The 14,035-nt window shown below is 44.8% G+C and overlaps 1 protein-coding gene across 2 annotated transcripts in view; it reads left to right on the forward strand.

Moving 5' to 3' along the window:
* PLEKHA2 (pleckstrin homology domain containing A2) overlaps window positions 1–14,035 on the forward strand; it is a 101,766-nt gene that overhangs the window by 84,659 nt on the left and 3,072 nt on the right. For both annotated transcript variants that reach the window (XM_032230022.1, XM_032230023.1), the window contains exons 9-10: window positions 1,713–1,783; window positions 4,414–4,477. In XM_032230022.1, the coding sequence (XP_032085913.1) occupies window positions 1,713–1,783; window positions 4,414–4,477 (135 nt within the window). The remainder of the gene's footprint in view (window positions 1–1,712; window positions 1,784–4,413; window positions 4,478–14,035) is intronic.

Raw genomic sequence — 14,035 nt, forward strand, 5'->3', positions numbered from 1 at the left:
AAATTATTAAAAAGGTTTGCATTATTTTTATTTTATGGGGGGGGGGAGTCTTTAATAAAAATCATTTTCCACCGAGTAAATACAATACAAATTTTAAGTGAAAAATAAGAGAAATAGAAAAAAATAATAATAGGAAAGTAGAATCTATGCTGTATTACATCTTAGGCAGTTGTGTTAACCACTAAGCCACAAGGTTCTCCTCCTTTATCTGCTGAGCCAGGGAAATAGGTATGTATTTAGTGTCACAACCCCAGGTATGCCCAAATATGGAAGAAGGCCTATTGCTTCCTTTCTCTGTCTATCGGCTCGTCACAAGAGACCATCCAGACAGAAAGCCAATATTTTTACTGTTGCCTTTGTTACATTTGTGTTGTATTTGTGTTGACAAATAAATAAAGGGAGACTAGTATAGATCTATTTCAAGCTATTTAGCTCTCATCAGCTAGCCATACCCTTACTGGGATTAGAACAAAGGCAACAGCAAAAATATTGTTCATTTCTCATCCAAGAAGCTTTGTCACAAATGTGTCCCTCAGTTGCCACCTTATGCTTGCTTGTGCTTTGCTACCATGCGGTGACAGTGCCGTGAATTCTGGAGAGGGTGGATGGAAGGGGGACTGCTTGTGGGAAAATGAAAGTAAATGCTGAATCTCCCTGAGAAGCTGCCTCAAGGTCATCTGGCTTGGAGAAGAAGGCAACTACATACCACCTACGCTTGAACTGACCATTCTGAAAACATCTTGCTTGAACCTGATTGGTCATGAAGGGAAAGGAGTCAGCGATGGGAGGCAGTAAAGGGAGGGAAAAGTTGAATTTAGGGATTTTGGCATGTGATTTTCAGTTCTGATTTTGCATTACTGCAATGCACTTGACTTCTAATAATGTATAAGGGACATGGTGGCTCAGTGACTAAGATGCTGAGCTTGTCGATCAGAAAGGTCGTCAGTTCAGCGATTCGAATCCCTAGTGCCGCATAATGGAGTGAGCCCCTATTACTTGTCTCAGCTTCTGCTAACCTAGCAGTTCAAAAGCATGTAAAAATGCAAGTAGAAAAATATGGACCACCTTTGGTGGGAAGGTAAAAGCGTTCTATGCGCTTTCGGCGTTGAATCATGCCGGCCACATGACCACAGAGATGTCTTCAGACAGCGCTGGCCCTTAGGCTTTGAAACGGAGATCAGCACTGCCCCCTAGAGTCGGGAATGACTAGCACATATGTGCGAGGGGAACCTTTACCTTTACCTAATGCAGTGTTTCTCAACCTTGGCAACTTGAAGATGTCCGGACTTCAATTCCCAGAATTCCCCAGCCAGCATTCGCTGGCTGGGGAATTCTGGGAGTTGAAGTCCAGACATCTTCAAGTTGCCAAGGTTGAGAAACACTGACCTAATGTATACCTTTCTCAACAAATGGAGCCCAGAATCATTTCGATCTAGAAGTTTAAATAGTGGCAGGTCTCACAGTGTCACCTTTATTTATCAGTATTAATATATCAGATGCGTGCATCAATGAATAGCGGCATGCAAAAATGATACAGCAAACGTCAAAAAACTTTGTCCAAAGAGTGTTGCGTGCACTAGAAATTCGCTTGAATAATGAGTCATTTATAAATTTTATTCTTAGCTTTTCATCTACCTTCCAACCCACACAGTATCTGTTCTCACCTGTTGGCTAATTGTGCACTGCCCTTTTGGTTTTGCTTATCTTGTCAGGATAAAGAGCCCTTGCGGTCAATCTTCTTGAAGGATGTTCTGAAGACTCATGAATGTCTCGTCAAATCTGGGTAGGAGCATTCTTTATATTCGAGTATTGTAGCTTAGTATTGGATTTGTGCTGCCAAATCACTTGCGAAGTGGGTCAGAATTTAGAGGCAGAGGATGTTCTGCTTTGGTGCTGTTCATCTCAGTTAGAGTGACCATGACACCACGTCATTTCACCGGAGCAAAAATGGTACTCACATTATGTTGCTAGTGGTGGATAGATGAAAGCAGGGATGCTATTTTGCAAAGAGATTTTTGGGCAGGGGTGGGCTTCAAAAATGTTAGTGACCAGTTCTCTGCCCGGTTTCTGGGTGGGCGTGGGCATGGTCTAGTCCCATGATGATGAACCTATGACGCGTGCCACAGGTGGCATGTGGGGCCATTTGTCAGGGCACGCAATGCGTTGCCCTGTCAGCTGGCCAGTGTACATGGGCGGCTGGCCCACTGATTTCGGCCTTCTTTTGAGGCTGTTTTTCGTCTTCCGGAGGCTGAAGCCTACGGAGCGTGAAAAACCAACCCTACGGGCAAACCAGAACTTCGGGAACAGACTTCTGGTTTGCTCGTAGGTCCATTTTTTGCCCTCCGGAGGCTTCAGGGAAGCTCCTGAGGCCTCCGGGGAGGGTGTCCGGGGGGGAGACTGTTTTCGTCCTCCCCAGGTTCCTAGTAAGCCTCTGGAGCCTGGGGAGGGCAAAAAAACCACGGCAAAAGTGGGGGGGGGGATTGCTGGTTGCACTCATGCGTGCGGGTGGGGGGGTCGTGCGCATGGGTGTGGCACGCCGGCACACACACAACCTGTGCTCCCCCCGCTTTTGGCACGGCAGCCAAAAAAGGTTCGCCATCACTGGTCTAGTTGACTCCTGCACCATGGCAGGGTGGCGTTTTTGCCCTCCCCAGGCTCCGGAGGCTTCTGGAACTTCCAGAAGGCCCATTTTTCATCCTCCCCAAGCTTGGGAGACTTTTCCCGAGCTTCTGGGAAGGAAAAATGGCCTCCCCTAGGTTCCTGAGGCTCCCTGGGGACCAGAAATGTGTTCATTTTTGGACTGTTTTTCGCCCTCTGAACTTCCACACGGCCCCTGCATTTACTTGGCATCCAAAACAGGCTGCATGGAGACTCCTGGGAAGGGGGGGGGGCAACCAGGAGTGGGATTTGGGGGTTTGCTGAACCATGCAGAATCTTCGCTAGAGGATTGTCTGAACCTGGAGCAGTCCACCCCCTGGTTTTAGGGGAACGTGGGAGATAATTCTCAAGGTAATTCTGTGGAGTGTTATTTTTAGTACTGAGGTACTTTGGTACTTGTTAATTGGTTCCAGGAGGTGTGATGAGTATCAAAAACCATAAGTACCAAACAAAATTTTCCCATAAGGAATAAGTTAGTGACTCACAAGGCAGCCAACACTGACAGGTTTTAGCTTGTGTGTTGAATACCAAACAAACAATGATTTCTGGGACAAAATTTTGACGTCAAAATGTATTGAATATCAAATTCAATGAGTTTCAAAGCAGTTGAGGACGGAGGTAGCTGAAGGAAAGGCACGAAAAAAAGGAAAGTTCCATTTTGTAACCATGAAGGTGATGTCACTAGTAGTTAGGCTTGACTTGAAGGAGACTTTACCTTTCAGGCTTTGTGAGATAGTAATAGTACTTAGACTTACAGTATATACCACTTTACAATGATTTACAGCCCCCTCTAAGCGGTTTACAGAGTCTGCCTATTGCCCCCAACAATCTGGATCCTCATTTTACCCACCTCGGAAGGATGGAAGGATGAGTCAATTACAATAGCACTTAGACTTATATACTGCTTTACAGTGCTTTCCAGCTCTCTCTAAGCGGTTTACAGCCTTGACCCCAACAATCTGGGTCCTCATTTTAGTGACTTTGGAAGGATGGAAGGCTGAGTCAACCTTGAGCCGGTCAGAATCGAACTTCTGGCAGTGAACTGAATTAGCCTGCAACACTGCATAGATGAAGATAGATTAAGAGAGAGAGAGGGGGAAAAAGAGCAAATTGAGATATAACAGAAAGATGATAGATGATAGACAGATAACTACAGATAGATTAGAGAGATAGATATTAATGGATGATAGACAGACAAACAGAAATAGGGAGAGACAGAGAGATAGACATAAAGAGAGAGATAAGACATCAATAGCAATAGCCCTTAGACTTATATACCACTTCACAGTGCTTTACAGCCCTCTCTAAGCAGTTTACAGAGTCAGCCTGTCTCCCCCAACAATCTGGGTCCTCATTTTACCCACCTCAGACGGATGGAAGGCTGAGTCAACCTTGAGCATGGTGAGATTTGAAATTTCAGGCTGCCAGCAATCAGCAGAAGTAGCCTGCAGTACTGCACTCTAACCACTGCGCCACTGCGGTTCATGTACCTGGACTTGTCCCCCATGAGGGGAAAAACAGAAGCAGGTGGGATGTTGTTTGTGTTATTAAGGCATTCCATTTTGCTTCTGGGGCTTCTTGAGCTGAAGAATCACCCCAACGAGAGTCTCAGAAGCAACCTGAATCAAAGTCACCAATTCCAGTTTCAGTTAATATTGAATTAATTCTTTAGAGAAATTGGCATTCAGAAAAAAATGTCCCTGGTATATGCAATTAAATTTAAGGTTAATATTTCTTTTCTTTTTCTTTTTCAAGTGACCTTCTAATGAGGGATAATCTCTTCGAAATTACAACAAGCTACAGGACCTTCTATATCCAGGTAAAAATATATATTACAATATATAAAACCGGGTCTTGAAAATTTCCATTGTTTGGAAGTTGTTTAAGCCTTCTTCCCCGAAATGTTGCAAATTGTGAAATTTCCAGATGTTGCTGAACTATAACTTTCAGCAGGGCCAATGATGATGGGTGCTGGGATTAACCATTAAAGAAGGGCTACATATTTCCTCTTTTTGATCTTGTGATGACTCAAATATATCTGACCATTGGTGAAAAGTATCTGAATTGGAACCTGAAGTCTGGTCCCAAAAAATAGACTGGAAGAATTATACATTTATTATCTCTTGTTTCTGGTTTTTATTTTTCTCTTTTTGGATTAGCTGATCTTTATGTTTCTTCTAACATCACAGGTTATGCTCTTTTTTTTTCTTAGAAACATTTCTAGCCATGAATTTTCTGACTATTTTCTTATTGGTTTTGCATAAGGAATAGAATAGAATCTGGAAGGGACCTTTGAGGTCTTCTAGTCCAGCCCCCTGCTCAAGCAGGAGACCTATACCATTTCAGACAAGTAGCTGTCCAGTCTCTTCTTAAAAACCTCCAATGATGAAGCATCCACAACTTCTGAAGGCTATTCCACTGATTGTCCGCACTGTTAGGAAGTTTCTCCTTAATTCCAGGTTGCTTCTCTCCTTGGTTAATTTCCAACCATTATGTCTTCTCTTGCCCTCTGCTGCTTTGGAGAATAATTGGACCCGTTCTTCTTTGTGGCAGCCCCACAAATACTGAAATACTGCTATCATGTCACCCCTAATTCTTCTTTTCTTTAGACTACTAGCCAGACCCAAAAACTTGCAGCCATTCTTCATATGTCAATAACTGCATTTTATCCCTACAACATTTTCTGTACTTCTATTTGATTGGCATGTTCAGGTACATAAAGGAGAGCTACAGGGAAGATAGTCCAGAACTATTTTCCATGCCCATGGTCAGCAATGTGGTGGCTCAGTGGCTAAGACACTGAGCTTGTCGATAAGAAAGGTCAGCAGTTTGGCGGTTTGAATCCCTAGTGCTGTGTAACCGAGTGAGCTCCCATTACTTGTCCCAGGTTCTGCCAATCTAGCAGTTCAAAAGCAGGTGAAAATGCAAGTAGAAAAATAGGAACCACCTTTGGTGGGCAGTGTTCTGTGCACCTCCGCCGTTTAGTCATGCCGTCCACATGACCACAGAGACGTCTTCGGACAGCGCTGCCTCTTTGGCTTTGTAACGGAGATGAGCACCACCCCCTAGAGTTGGGAACGACCAGCATATATGTGCGAGGGGCCAACCCATGGCCAAAGTATCTAGGACCAAAGGTTACAACTGACACTGTCTAATTAAAAGAAAAAGAAAAACTTCTTGATAGTAATATTTGTACAACAGAGGAACAGTCTATCTATGGACACCAATTTTCCACTTTTGAGGTTCACAAGAAGAAGTGTTTCAATGGTCCCTTGCACATTGCAGAGGATTGAAGGTCCTTGTGGTTTTTTCTGCTCTCTAATTCTGCTTCAGGATGGTTGAGAATCCAACAAAAATTCCCAGATGTTCACAAACAGTATACGCAAATCCACTAGCCAGCTAATTACAAGGTTGTCCTCTCACTGTTTAGAGTTCAAAGGCCCTGCAGAATAACCAGAATAACCTAAAGAACAGGAAATTGAAGGCATTCCACATTTAGAAAGCAAGGTGTTCTAAATGCAGAGAAGAGCAACTAAGATGGTTAGGGGATTGGAGGCGAAAACACATGAAGAACGGTTGCAGGAACTGGGCATGGCTAGTCTAGTGAAGAGAAGGACCAGGGGAGACAGGATAGCAGTCTTCCAATACTTGAGGGGCTGCTGCAGAGAGAATAGAATGGAATGGAATGGAAAATGGAATAGAATGGAATAGAATTCTTTATTGGCCAAGAGTGATTAGACACACAAGGAATTTGTCCTTGGTGCGTATGCTCTCAGTGTACATAAAAAAAAAAGAAACATTTGTCAAGAATCATAAGGTACAACACTTAATAATAGTCATAGGGTACAAATAAGCAATCAAAGCATACTAGGAAACAATATCAATATAAATCGTAAGGATACAAGCAACAAAATTACAGTCATACGGTCATAAACCGGAGGAGATGGTTGATAGGAATGGTGAGAAGATTAATAGTAAAACAGTGCTGAGGGAATTATTTGTTTAGCAGACTGATGGCGTTCAGGGGAAAAAAACTGTTCTTGTGTCTAGTCGTTTTGGTGTGTGCAGTGCTCTATAGTATCGTTTTGAGGATAGGAGAGGAGGGGGTCAAGCTATTTTCCACAGCAGCACCCAAAGGCCAGATAAGGATAATGGATGGAAACTGATCAAGGAGAGATTCATCCTGGAAATAAGGAGAAATTTCCTGACAGGGAGAACAATCAACCCATGGAACAGAAGTTGCCTTCGGAAGTTGTGCAAGCTTCATCCCTGGAAGCTTTCAAGAAGAGAGTGGACTGCCATTTGTTGGGGATGGCATAGGGTCTCCTGCTTGGGCAGGGGTTTGGACTGGATGACCTACAAGGTCCCTTCCAACTCTGTTAATCTGTTAAAAATGTGGCTCTAAGAAGGGACATAGCTGGTCTTCCAACCCCTTTCCGGTGATCGGGGTCTGGTTTATATATGCCTTCTGTTCACCGTAGTTAGGATGCTGTGCTTTTTAGAAGACCATCTGTACAACTTCCTAGTTGGTTTATCTGGTTGAATGTTTCAAGAACTTCTGAAAGTCACCTGATTTCTCAGAAGGCTGGTAAATCTTTGCGTGTTTAAAATGGATTCCTAGTGGGGGAAGGCTGCATTTTTTAATTTAGTTTGCGAGGCCATCAATTTAGCTTTTGACAGTTGAAAGCATTCTTCCCCGGCCAAACAGGTTGCTGTGTTGACAGGCTGTCAAGCGGAAAGGGTAAATGAGGTGAGACTTCATACACGGTCCATTTTAGCCTAGGGGGACATTGAAGTGCAAGAATCCAGCTAGTGCCACAATTTCACTTCTCCATTTCATCACATTCGTCATGAAAGTTATTTGTACAGGTGCAAACAGAGCCATAAACATGGGAATTTGTGGTGTAAGATTGCAGTAAGAGAGCTTTCCCCAGATAAGGGAGATAGAACTGCTTTTCAGGTGTGTTGGATAACATTTAGGAAGCATCAGATGTTAGGAAACTAGGAGTTGCATGCAACTGGGAGAAAGCATTTTGCAGACACTAGAAATGAAGCGTCCTTGGTGCTCTCTGAGCTGGATTGTTTTCTTGTAGATGCTTCATTAACCAAACTAGATAACACACCCAAACTAGTTTGAGTAAGGAAACATCTGCAAGAAAACAACCAAGATCAGAGAGCACCAAAGACCCCTCATTTGAACCCTGAGCTACAAATATTTCCCTTTATTGAGACACTAGAAATGTTCTCAAAAATTAGTGCAAACTTCTCAAGATAATTCTATAGGGTACTTGTCCTTAGAAGAATTCTGAAGAGAAGCAATGCCTTCCTGTAGAGAACATCTTGCATTCGTTTTAAGTACCACTGCCTGAAATTCATAGAATCCTAGGGCTGGAAGGGATCTCAGACTTCTTCTAGTCCAGGGGCCACCAACCTTTTGAACCTCAGGGACCACTACATTCATAATTTAAAATCCCGCGGATCACTAATATGATCTGCCTAATGACCGGCTGGGTGGGCGTGGCTAGGTGGTCATGTGACTGGATGGGTGTGGCCAACTTGATGTCACTCACGTTGAGGGGTGCCTCGCCAGCCTCTACTTGCCCCTCCCCTCCCAGCCACTCCTCCCCTGCCCGCCCGGGCTCCTTAGGGTCCCAACAGGAAGCAGTTGCTGGAGTTAAGCAGCCACCAGGAAAAAGAGTTGGCAAAACAGCTCAGTTCAAATTGGATCTGGCTGAGAAGGAGGCTCAGCAGAAGCACCTCACTGAGGACTACGAGCATAGGCTTTCCAAGCACAGGGAAGACCTGCGGGAGTGCAATGCCAGGCACCAGCGCCTGGAGGCTCAGCAGGCTGAGATGGTCAGCCAGTTCCAGGCCATGATGCAGTCCCATTGGAACGAGGCCCTCCGGCTCTTCGCCACCAGCCTTCATCCAAAGCCCCACACCAAGAGGCCAAAGCACACCCAAGTCAGAATTTCTGCCCCCCTCCAACCTGCACAAAAAGACCCCGAAAGGGGAGACTTTCTGCAGCAACACACGCATTCACTGCAGATATTCATCCCAGGGGGTGTAGCTTGAACAACCCTGATTTAGTGCAATATAAAAAATGCAAATAATTTCTCTGCAGACCACCAAAATTTTCTCACGGACCACCAGTGGTCCACGGACCACCAGTTGGTGACCACTGTTCTAGTCCAACTCCCTGCCCTAGGCGGGCATCCTTATTCCATCCAGAGACAAATGGTTGCCCACTTTTTCTTGAAAACCATCAGCGACCAAAAGCGTACTCTGCCAACATTTCTCTGATGAAGAGAAGAAAAACAATTGTGAATATCTGCCTTGCAATCAATGGCCGTCCAAGATCTGCGACAGCTGAAGTCATCTTTTGAAATTTGCAAACTGCAAACCGGTTTGTTTTGAATGAATGGGAGCGAACTCCCGCCTGTCTCCGGAAGACGCTTTTGGAATGTGGACAATGTTTTATAGCCGCACTCAAATGACAACCTGCTGGGAAAAGAGGGTTGCATATTTGCGCAGTGACTGACATGGGAAACCTAACTGAGTTATAATAATGCACTAATTAAGCAGAATGTGACTGCCATCCCTCTGGCCCCCTCCCCTTCCCCCCTTCCTCTCTCTACTTTTGGAGTGATGAGCAAATCCTCAGCCTTCAACCTTTCCTTATTCTTTTCTAAGAAAGCTTTAGGGGCTTTTTGCAAAGGGAGGTGGGGACGGTGGCTAGCCGTGTGTTTTTCCACCCATCATCTTCTCCCTCTTTGGCTTCGAAGAACGGCTTAGAAACATAGGAAGCCAAGGTGGGGCAGACATAAGAGTCAAAGACCAAAGGAGTTGCCCAGGTGTACCTTTGGGGCCCATGCCTGCTTTGTTGAAGGTCTGACTGTGATTCCGTTTGTCCCCTTTCTCTTTTTCTTTCCACCTTTTCCAGCATTATAGACTTCTTGAGAGAGATAGGCCCATGATGGCAAACCTATGGCACACGTGCCTAAAGTGGCACACGGAGTCATGTTGCCTGGCATGTGTGGCATCACCTGTTCCTCTTCCGGGTTTCTGGCGTGTATGCTCATGCGGCGATCAGCTGATCGGTACATGCGCAGGCGGGCAGTAACCGCTTGCCGGTGTGCATGTGTGCGCCGGAAACGGGAAGTTAATTTTTTGGTGCATGCATGCCCCATGGACAGCTCCTTTTCCTGGTTGTGGCCCAGACAAACACGCACATGGAAAGTGCTCCCTTTTCGGCACTTGGTTCCCCCCCCCCCCCCCCCGCATGCTCCCTTTTCAGCATTTGGTGCCAAAAAGCTTCGCCATCACTGAGATAGGCCTTCTCATGATACGTCCAAAATATGTCCTAAATTCAACCTGGTCATTTGTGTCTTGAGTGACATCTCTGAGCTGATTTATTCTGTGGCCCATTTAGAACATAGAATAACAGAGCTGGAAGGGACCTTGGAGGTCTTCTAGTCCAGCCCCCTGCTCAATCAGGAGACCTTTCCCATTTCAGACAAGTGGCTGTCCAGCCTCTTCTTAAAAACCTCCAGTGATGAAGCACCCACAACTTCTGAAGGCAAACTTTCTCGGTTCGATTTGTCTTTGATACGTTTCCATCCATTACTTCTTCTCCTGCCCTCAGATGCTTTGGAGAATAGGTTGGCCCTCTCTTCATTGTGGCAGCCCCCTAAATATTGGAAGACTGCTATTGGAAGACTTCTGGTCCTTTTCTTTTGATATGTGGACTTATAATCACACAAAACATGTAGCTTGAAGAGATCACAGAAACATTTACCTATTTTTTCTCAAAGAGCACTGAAAATGTCCTCCCTGATTACTTTCTTTCATTGCACTCTTGGTGGGTGCTTTAAATCAGGGGACCTCAAAGTTGGCAGCTTTAAGACTTGCGAACTTCAACTCCCAGAATTCTCATTCTGGGAGTTGAAGTCCACAAGTCTTAAAGTTGCTAACTTTGAAGACTTCAAATAGTAGTGAATCCAGGTGGAGATCAACAAACTTTGCAATGACCCCGCTCAAATTCCATGGAGGGAAAACTGTGCAGGATACCGATAGATGTACTCATCCAAATGCGAATTCTTTTATGTGAATGATTTGGAAGGGAAGAGCATAATCAATCGAGTAAGTGCAGATGATTTTAAGAATGACGTTTGCAGTGCAGATTGCTGGGGTTTGGGTTATTTTTTGCACCTGACCAGGAGTTACAGTTGGCTGTGTTTTGTTTACTGGGTAAGCAACTGTGTGAGCAGTTGTGCAAGAGAGCGTGGCTCCCATCTGTTTGAGGAAGACCATGGGAGGATGCATTTGGACTAGTATATATCCCGGTGATCTTCAGCTACATGACCCTTGACTTCATTTTGATTAACGCAGGGCTCTCCAAACTTGGCAACTTTAAGACTTGTGGACTTCAAATCCCAGAATTCCTCAGCCAGCCGTGGATTTGATGTTCACAAGTCTTAAAGTTGCCAAGTTTGGACATCCCTGGATTAAAGGTATATGGTGGAGCCATCAACTGAAGGAGAGGAAGCCCTGATAGGGAGAGTTAAAAGACATTTCGGCTTAGACCTTTGGGGAAAGAAATGTTTGAGGTCAAACCTTTAGGTTCTATCTGGCCTTCCCAAGTTTGGAGAGTCTGCACAGTCTAGACCAGTGTTTCTCAACCTTGGAGACTTGAAGTCCTGTGGACTTCAACTCCCAGAATCCCCCAGCCAGCACAGCTGGCTGGGGAATTCTGGGAGTTGAAGACCACAGGACTTCAAGTCTCCAAGGTTGAGAAACACTGGTCTAGAGCCATGATGGTGAATTTGTGGCACGGCCTGCCCTATGTCAGCTCCAGCGCGCATGCTCACACTGGCCACCTGATTTTTGGCCTTCCAGAGGGTGGGGGAGGCTGTTTTCACCCTCCCCAGGCTTCAGGAAAGCCTCTGGAGCCTCTGGATGGTAAAAATGGGCCCAACGTGCCTAATGGAAGTTCAGAAAGTTTCCTGAAGCCTGGGGAGGTTGAAAAACATCCCAACGGGCTTACCGGAAGTCTAGAGGCTTCAGTGAGGCCTGCGTGCATGCACGGACGTGTGTGTGTGCATGTGCAGAGGAAGGGCATTGCATTATGGGTGTGGGCACGCACGCACCCTTTTGGCACCCAAGCAGAAAAACGTTTGCCATCACTGGTCTAGAGAGATTCTTGTAAGCTGGTGATCAACAATTAAAAAAAATCTGACCCATTCCCAAAGCTGTTGTGGTTGCTGGCACCTGACAAAATGTTAGATAATAGAGACCCCACCTGACCTGTTCTCTGGGCATATGTTTCCCTTAGATGAGCACCAGAGCAGAAGTTGTATTCAGCCGGTTCAGACTGGTTCACCCGAACCAGTAGTGGAAATCGCGGGTGAGCCCCCTCCCATGCACCCTGGCTCTATGCTGTCCTATTTAGGCATGTATTCAAACCGCGCCCATGCACACAAGCCGCGTGCGCAAGTAATGCGCATGCGCGGAAGCATGTGTTGACGGGGGCGCGTGCACTCCCATTTGCGAACCAGTAGGGAAAGTAAGTGAATACCACCCCTGCAGTAAGGGATCTTACTCCAATTTGCCAGACTCACTTGACACATTTTTTTTTAAGATAGGGATGGGCAAGCTTCAATTTTGTCTGTGGTCCTGTGGCTTTCCATCCCCTTTTCCAGGGGCCCCATAATTAGCTAAGCAAGCAACGTACCCTTTTCCTGGCTTAAGATAACTCTCCAGAGAACCTTCTGAAAAACCAGGAAATTGAGATGAAGATGATAGCCTCTCCGCTGTCCATGGGAGGCCTCTGGAGACAGTTGACTGTAGCCCAACAAATCAGTTGTAGCTTCCAGGGTAAGAAAGATGGGCTGTTCCAAGTAGGTCTTAATCTTGTCTCTGCTGGTTGCGGCAATTGCCTTTAACCTGAGTATAGAATCTCAGGTTAATCTATAACCTGAGCATAGATTTCTCAGCCAATCGAGTCCAAGAAAGGTTCTATAAATCGGGAGAGAAACAGCTGGGAAAGGAAGAATCAGAACAGCAAAAATAGTTCCTTTCCCTGAATATTTTAGTTGTGATCCTGCTGTGGGTTTTTTTCTTCTTTTTTATCTTTTCCAGTCTAGTTTGTATATATCGTATTTTTCGGAGTACAAGACGCATCTTTTTCCCTCAAAAAAGAGGCTGAAAATCTGGGTGCATCTTACACACTGAATACAGCATTTTTTGCCTCCCAAAACCCCAACCCCTTCACTAAAATGGCCGTGCATAGCCTTTAGGAGACTTTCAGAGTGCTCCTGGGGACTGGGGAGGGCAGAAATCAGCGAAAATGGGCTGGTTTTTTGCTCAATTTTGTCCCCTTCCCAGGAGCACTCTATAAGCCTCCTAAAGGCTATGCAGGGCATTTGGGGGGGGGGAACAGGCCCGTTTCACAAAAAATGGGCCGTTTTTTGTCTGTTTTTGCCCCCCCTCAGGAGCACTCTACAAGCCTCCTAAAAGCTGTTCACGCCCTTTTTTGGGGGGAAAAAATGAGCCCATTTTCACGAAAAACGGGCTGTTTTTGGAAGGTCTGCCGAGTGCAAAAACTTTTTTAAAAAAATTTGCCTCTTCAAAATCGTGATGCGTCGTATACTCCGAAAAATACGGTACTTATTTATTTTCTGGATACTAAAGCAATCAATTGAAATGCACAACAGCCAGTTATTAGTCACCCATGGGATTTTCTGTTGACCTTGCATGGCTTACAGTCCTAGTACTGTAGTGATCCGGTTAATTTTAATGTAGTGTGTGCTTGTAGCTAAATGCAGTACTGTAAATCAATACAGCATAATACACTTCAGTGTTCAATCTTCACGATATCAGCCCCTATCAAAAGAAAACAGTGAAGTAATCCAAACAAGACATTTCCTAATGTTAGCACAGCCATTAATATTAGCACCAAGCAATTACGACCAGATGTATTAGCTTCATAAAGGACTTGCAAAGGATATATTTTAAAGGCTTTTTTTTAAACTTCAGGATATTTCATTCCACATATTAATCAAGACAGAGTTCATCCAGAGGGCAGAATGAGAGCTTTCCTTTGTAGGCTGTTAGATTAACCACCTCTTCTGCTTTTTTAAAAAAAAATGTATTTATCAGAATCTAGCAAGATCTGCATTTTTGTTAAGTGAGATTTTATATGCATGCATCACATTTCGTTTCAAATATCAAATCTGCCCTCTGGTGGATCTTTTCCTAGTGGCCAGAACTTACATAGGGCATGAACAATTGAGGAGGAAGTTTCGAAATGGCCTTTCCTCACTTCTACCCACCTTTTCGGTTTCTTGAGAGTTGCCATATTTGAAGAGAAGTCAAC

This window comes from Thamnophis elegans, chromosome 13, assembly GCF_009769535.1.
Source record: "Thamnophis elegans isolate rThaEle1 chromosome 13, rThaEle1.pri, whole genome shotgun sequence".
NCBI classification, from domain to species: Eukaryota; Metazoa; Chordata; class Lepidosauria; order Squamata; family Colubridae; genus Thamnophis; species Thamnophis elegans.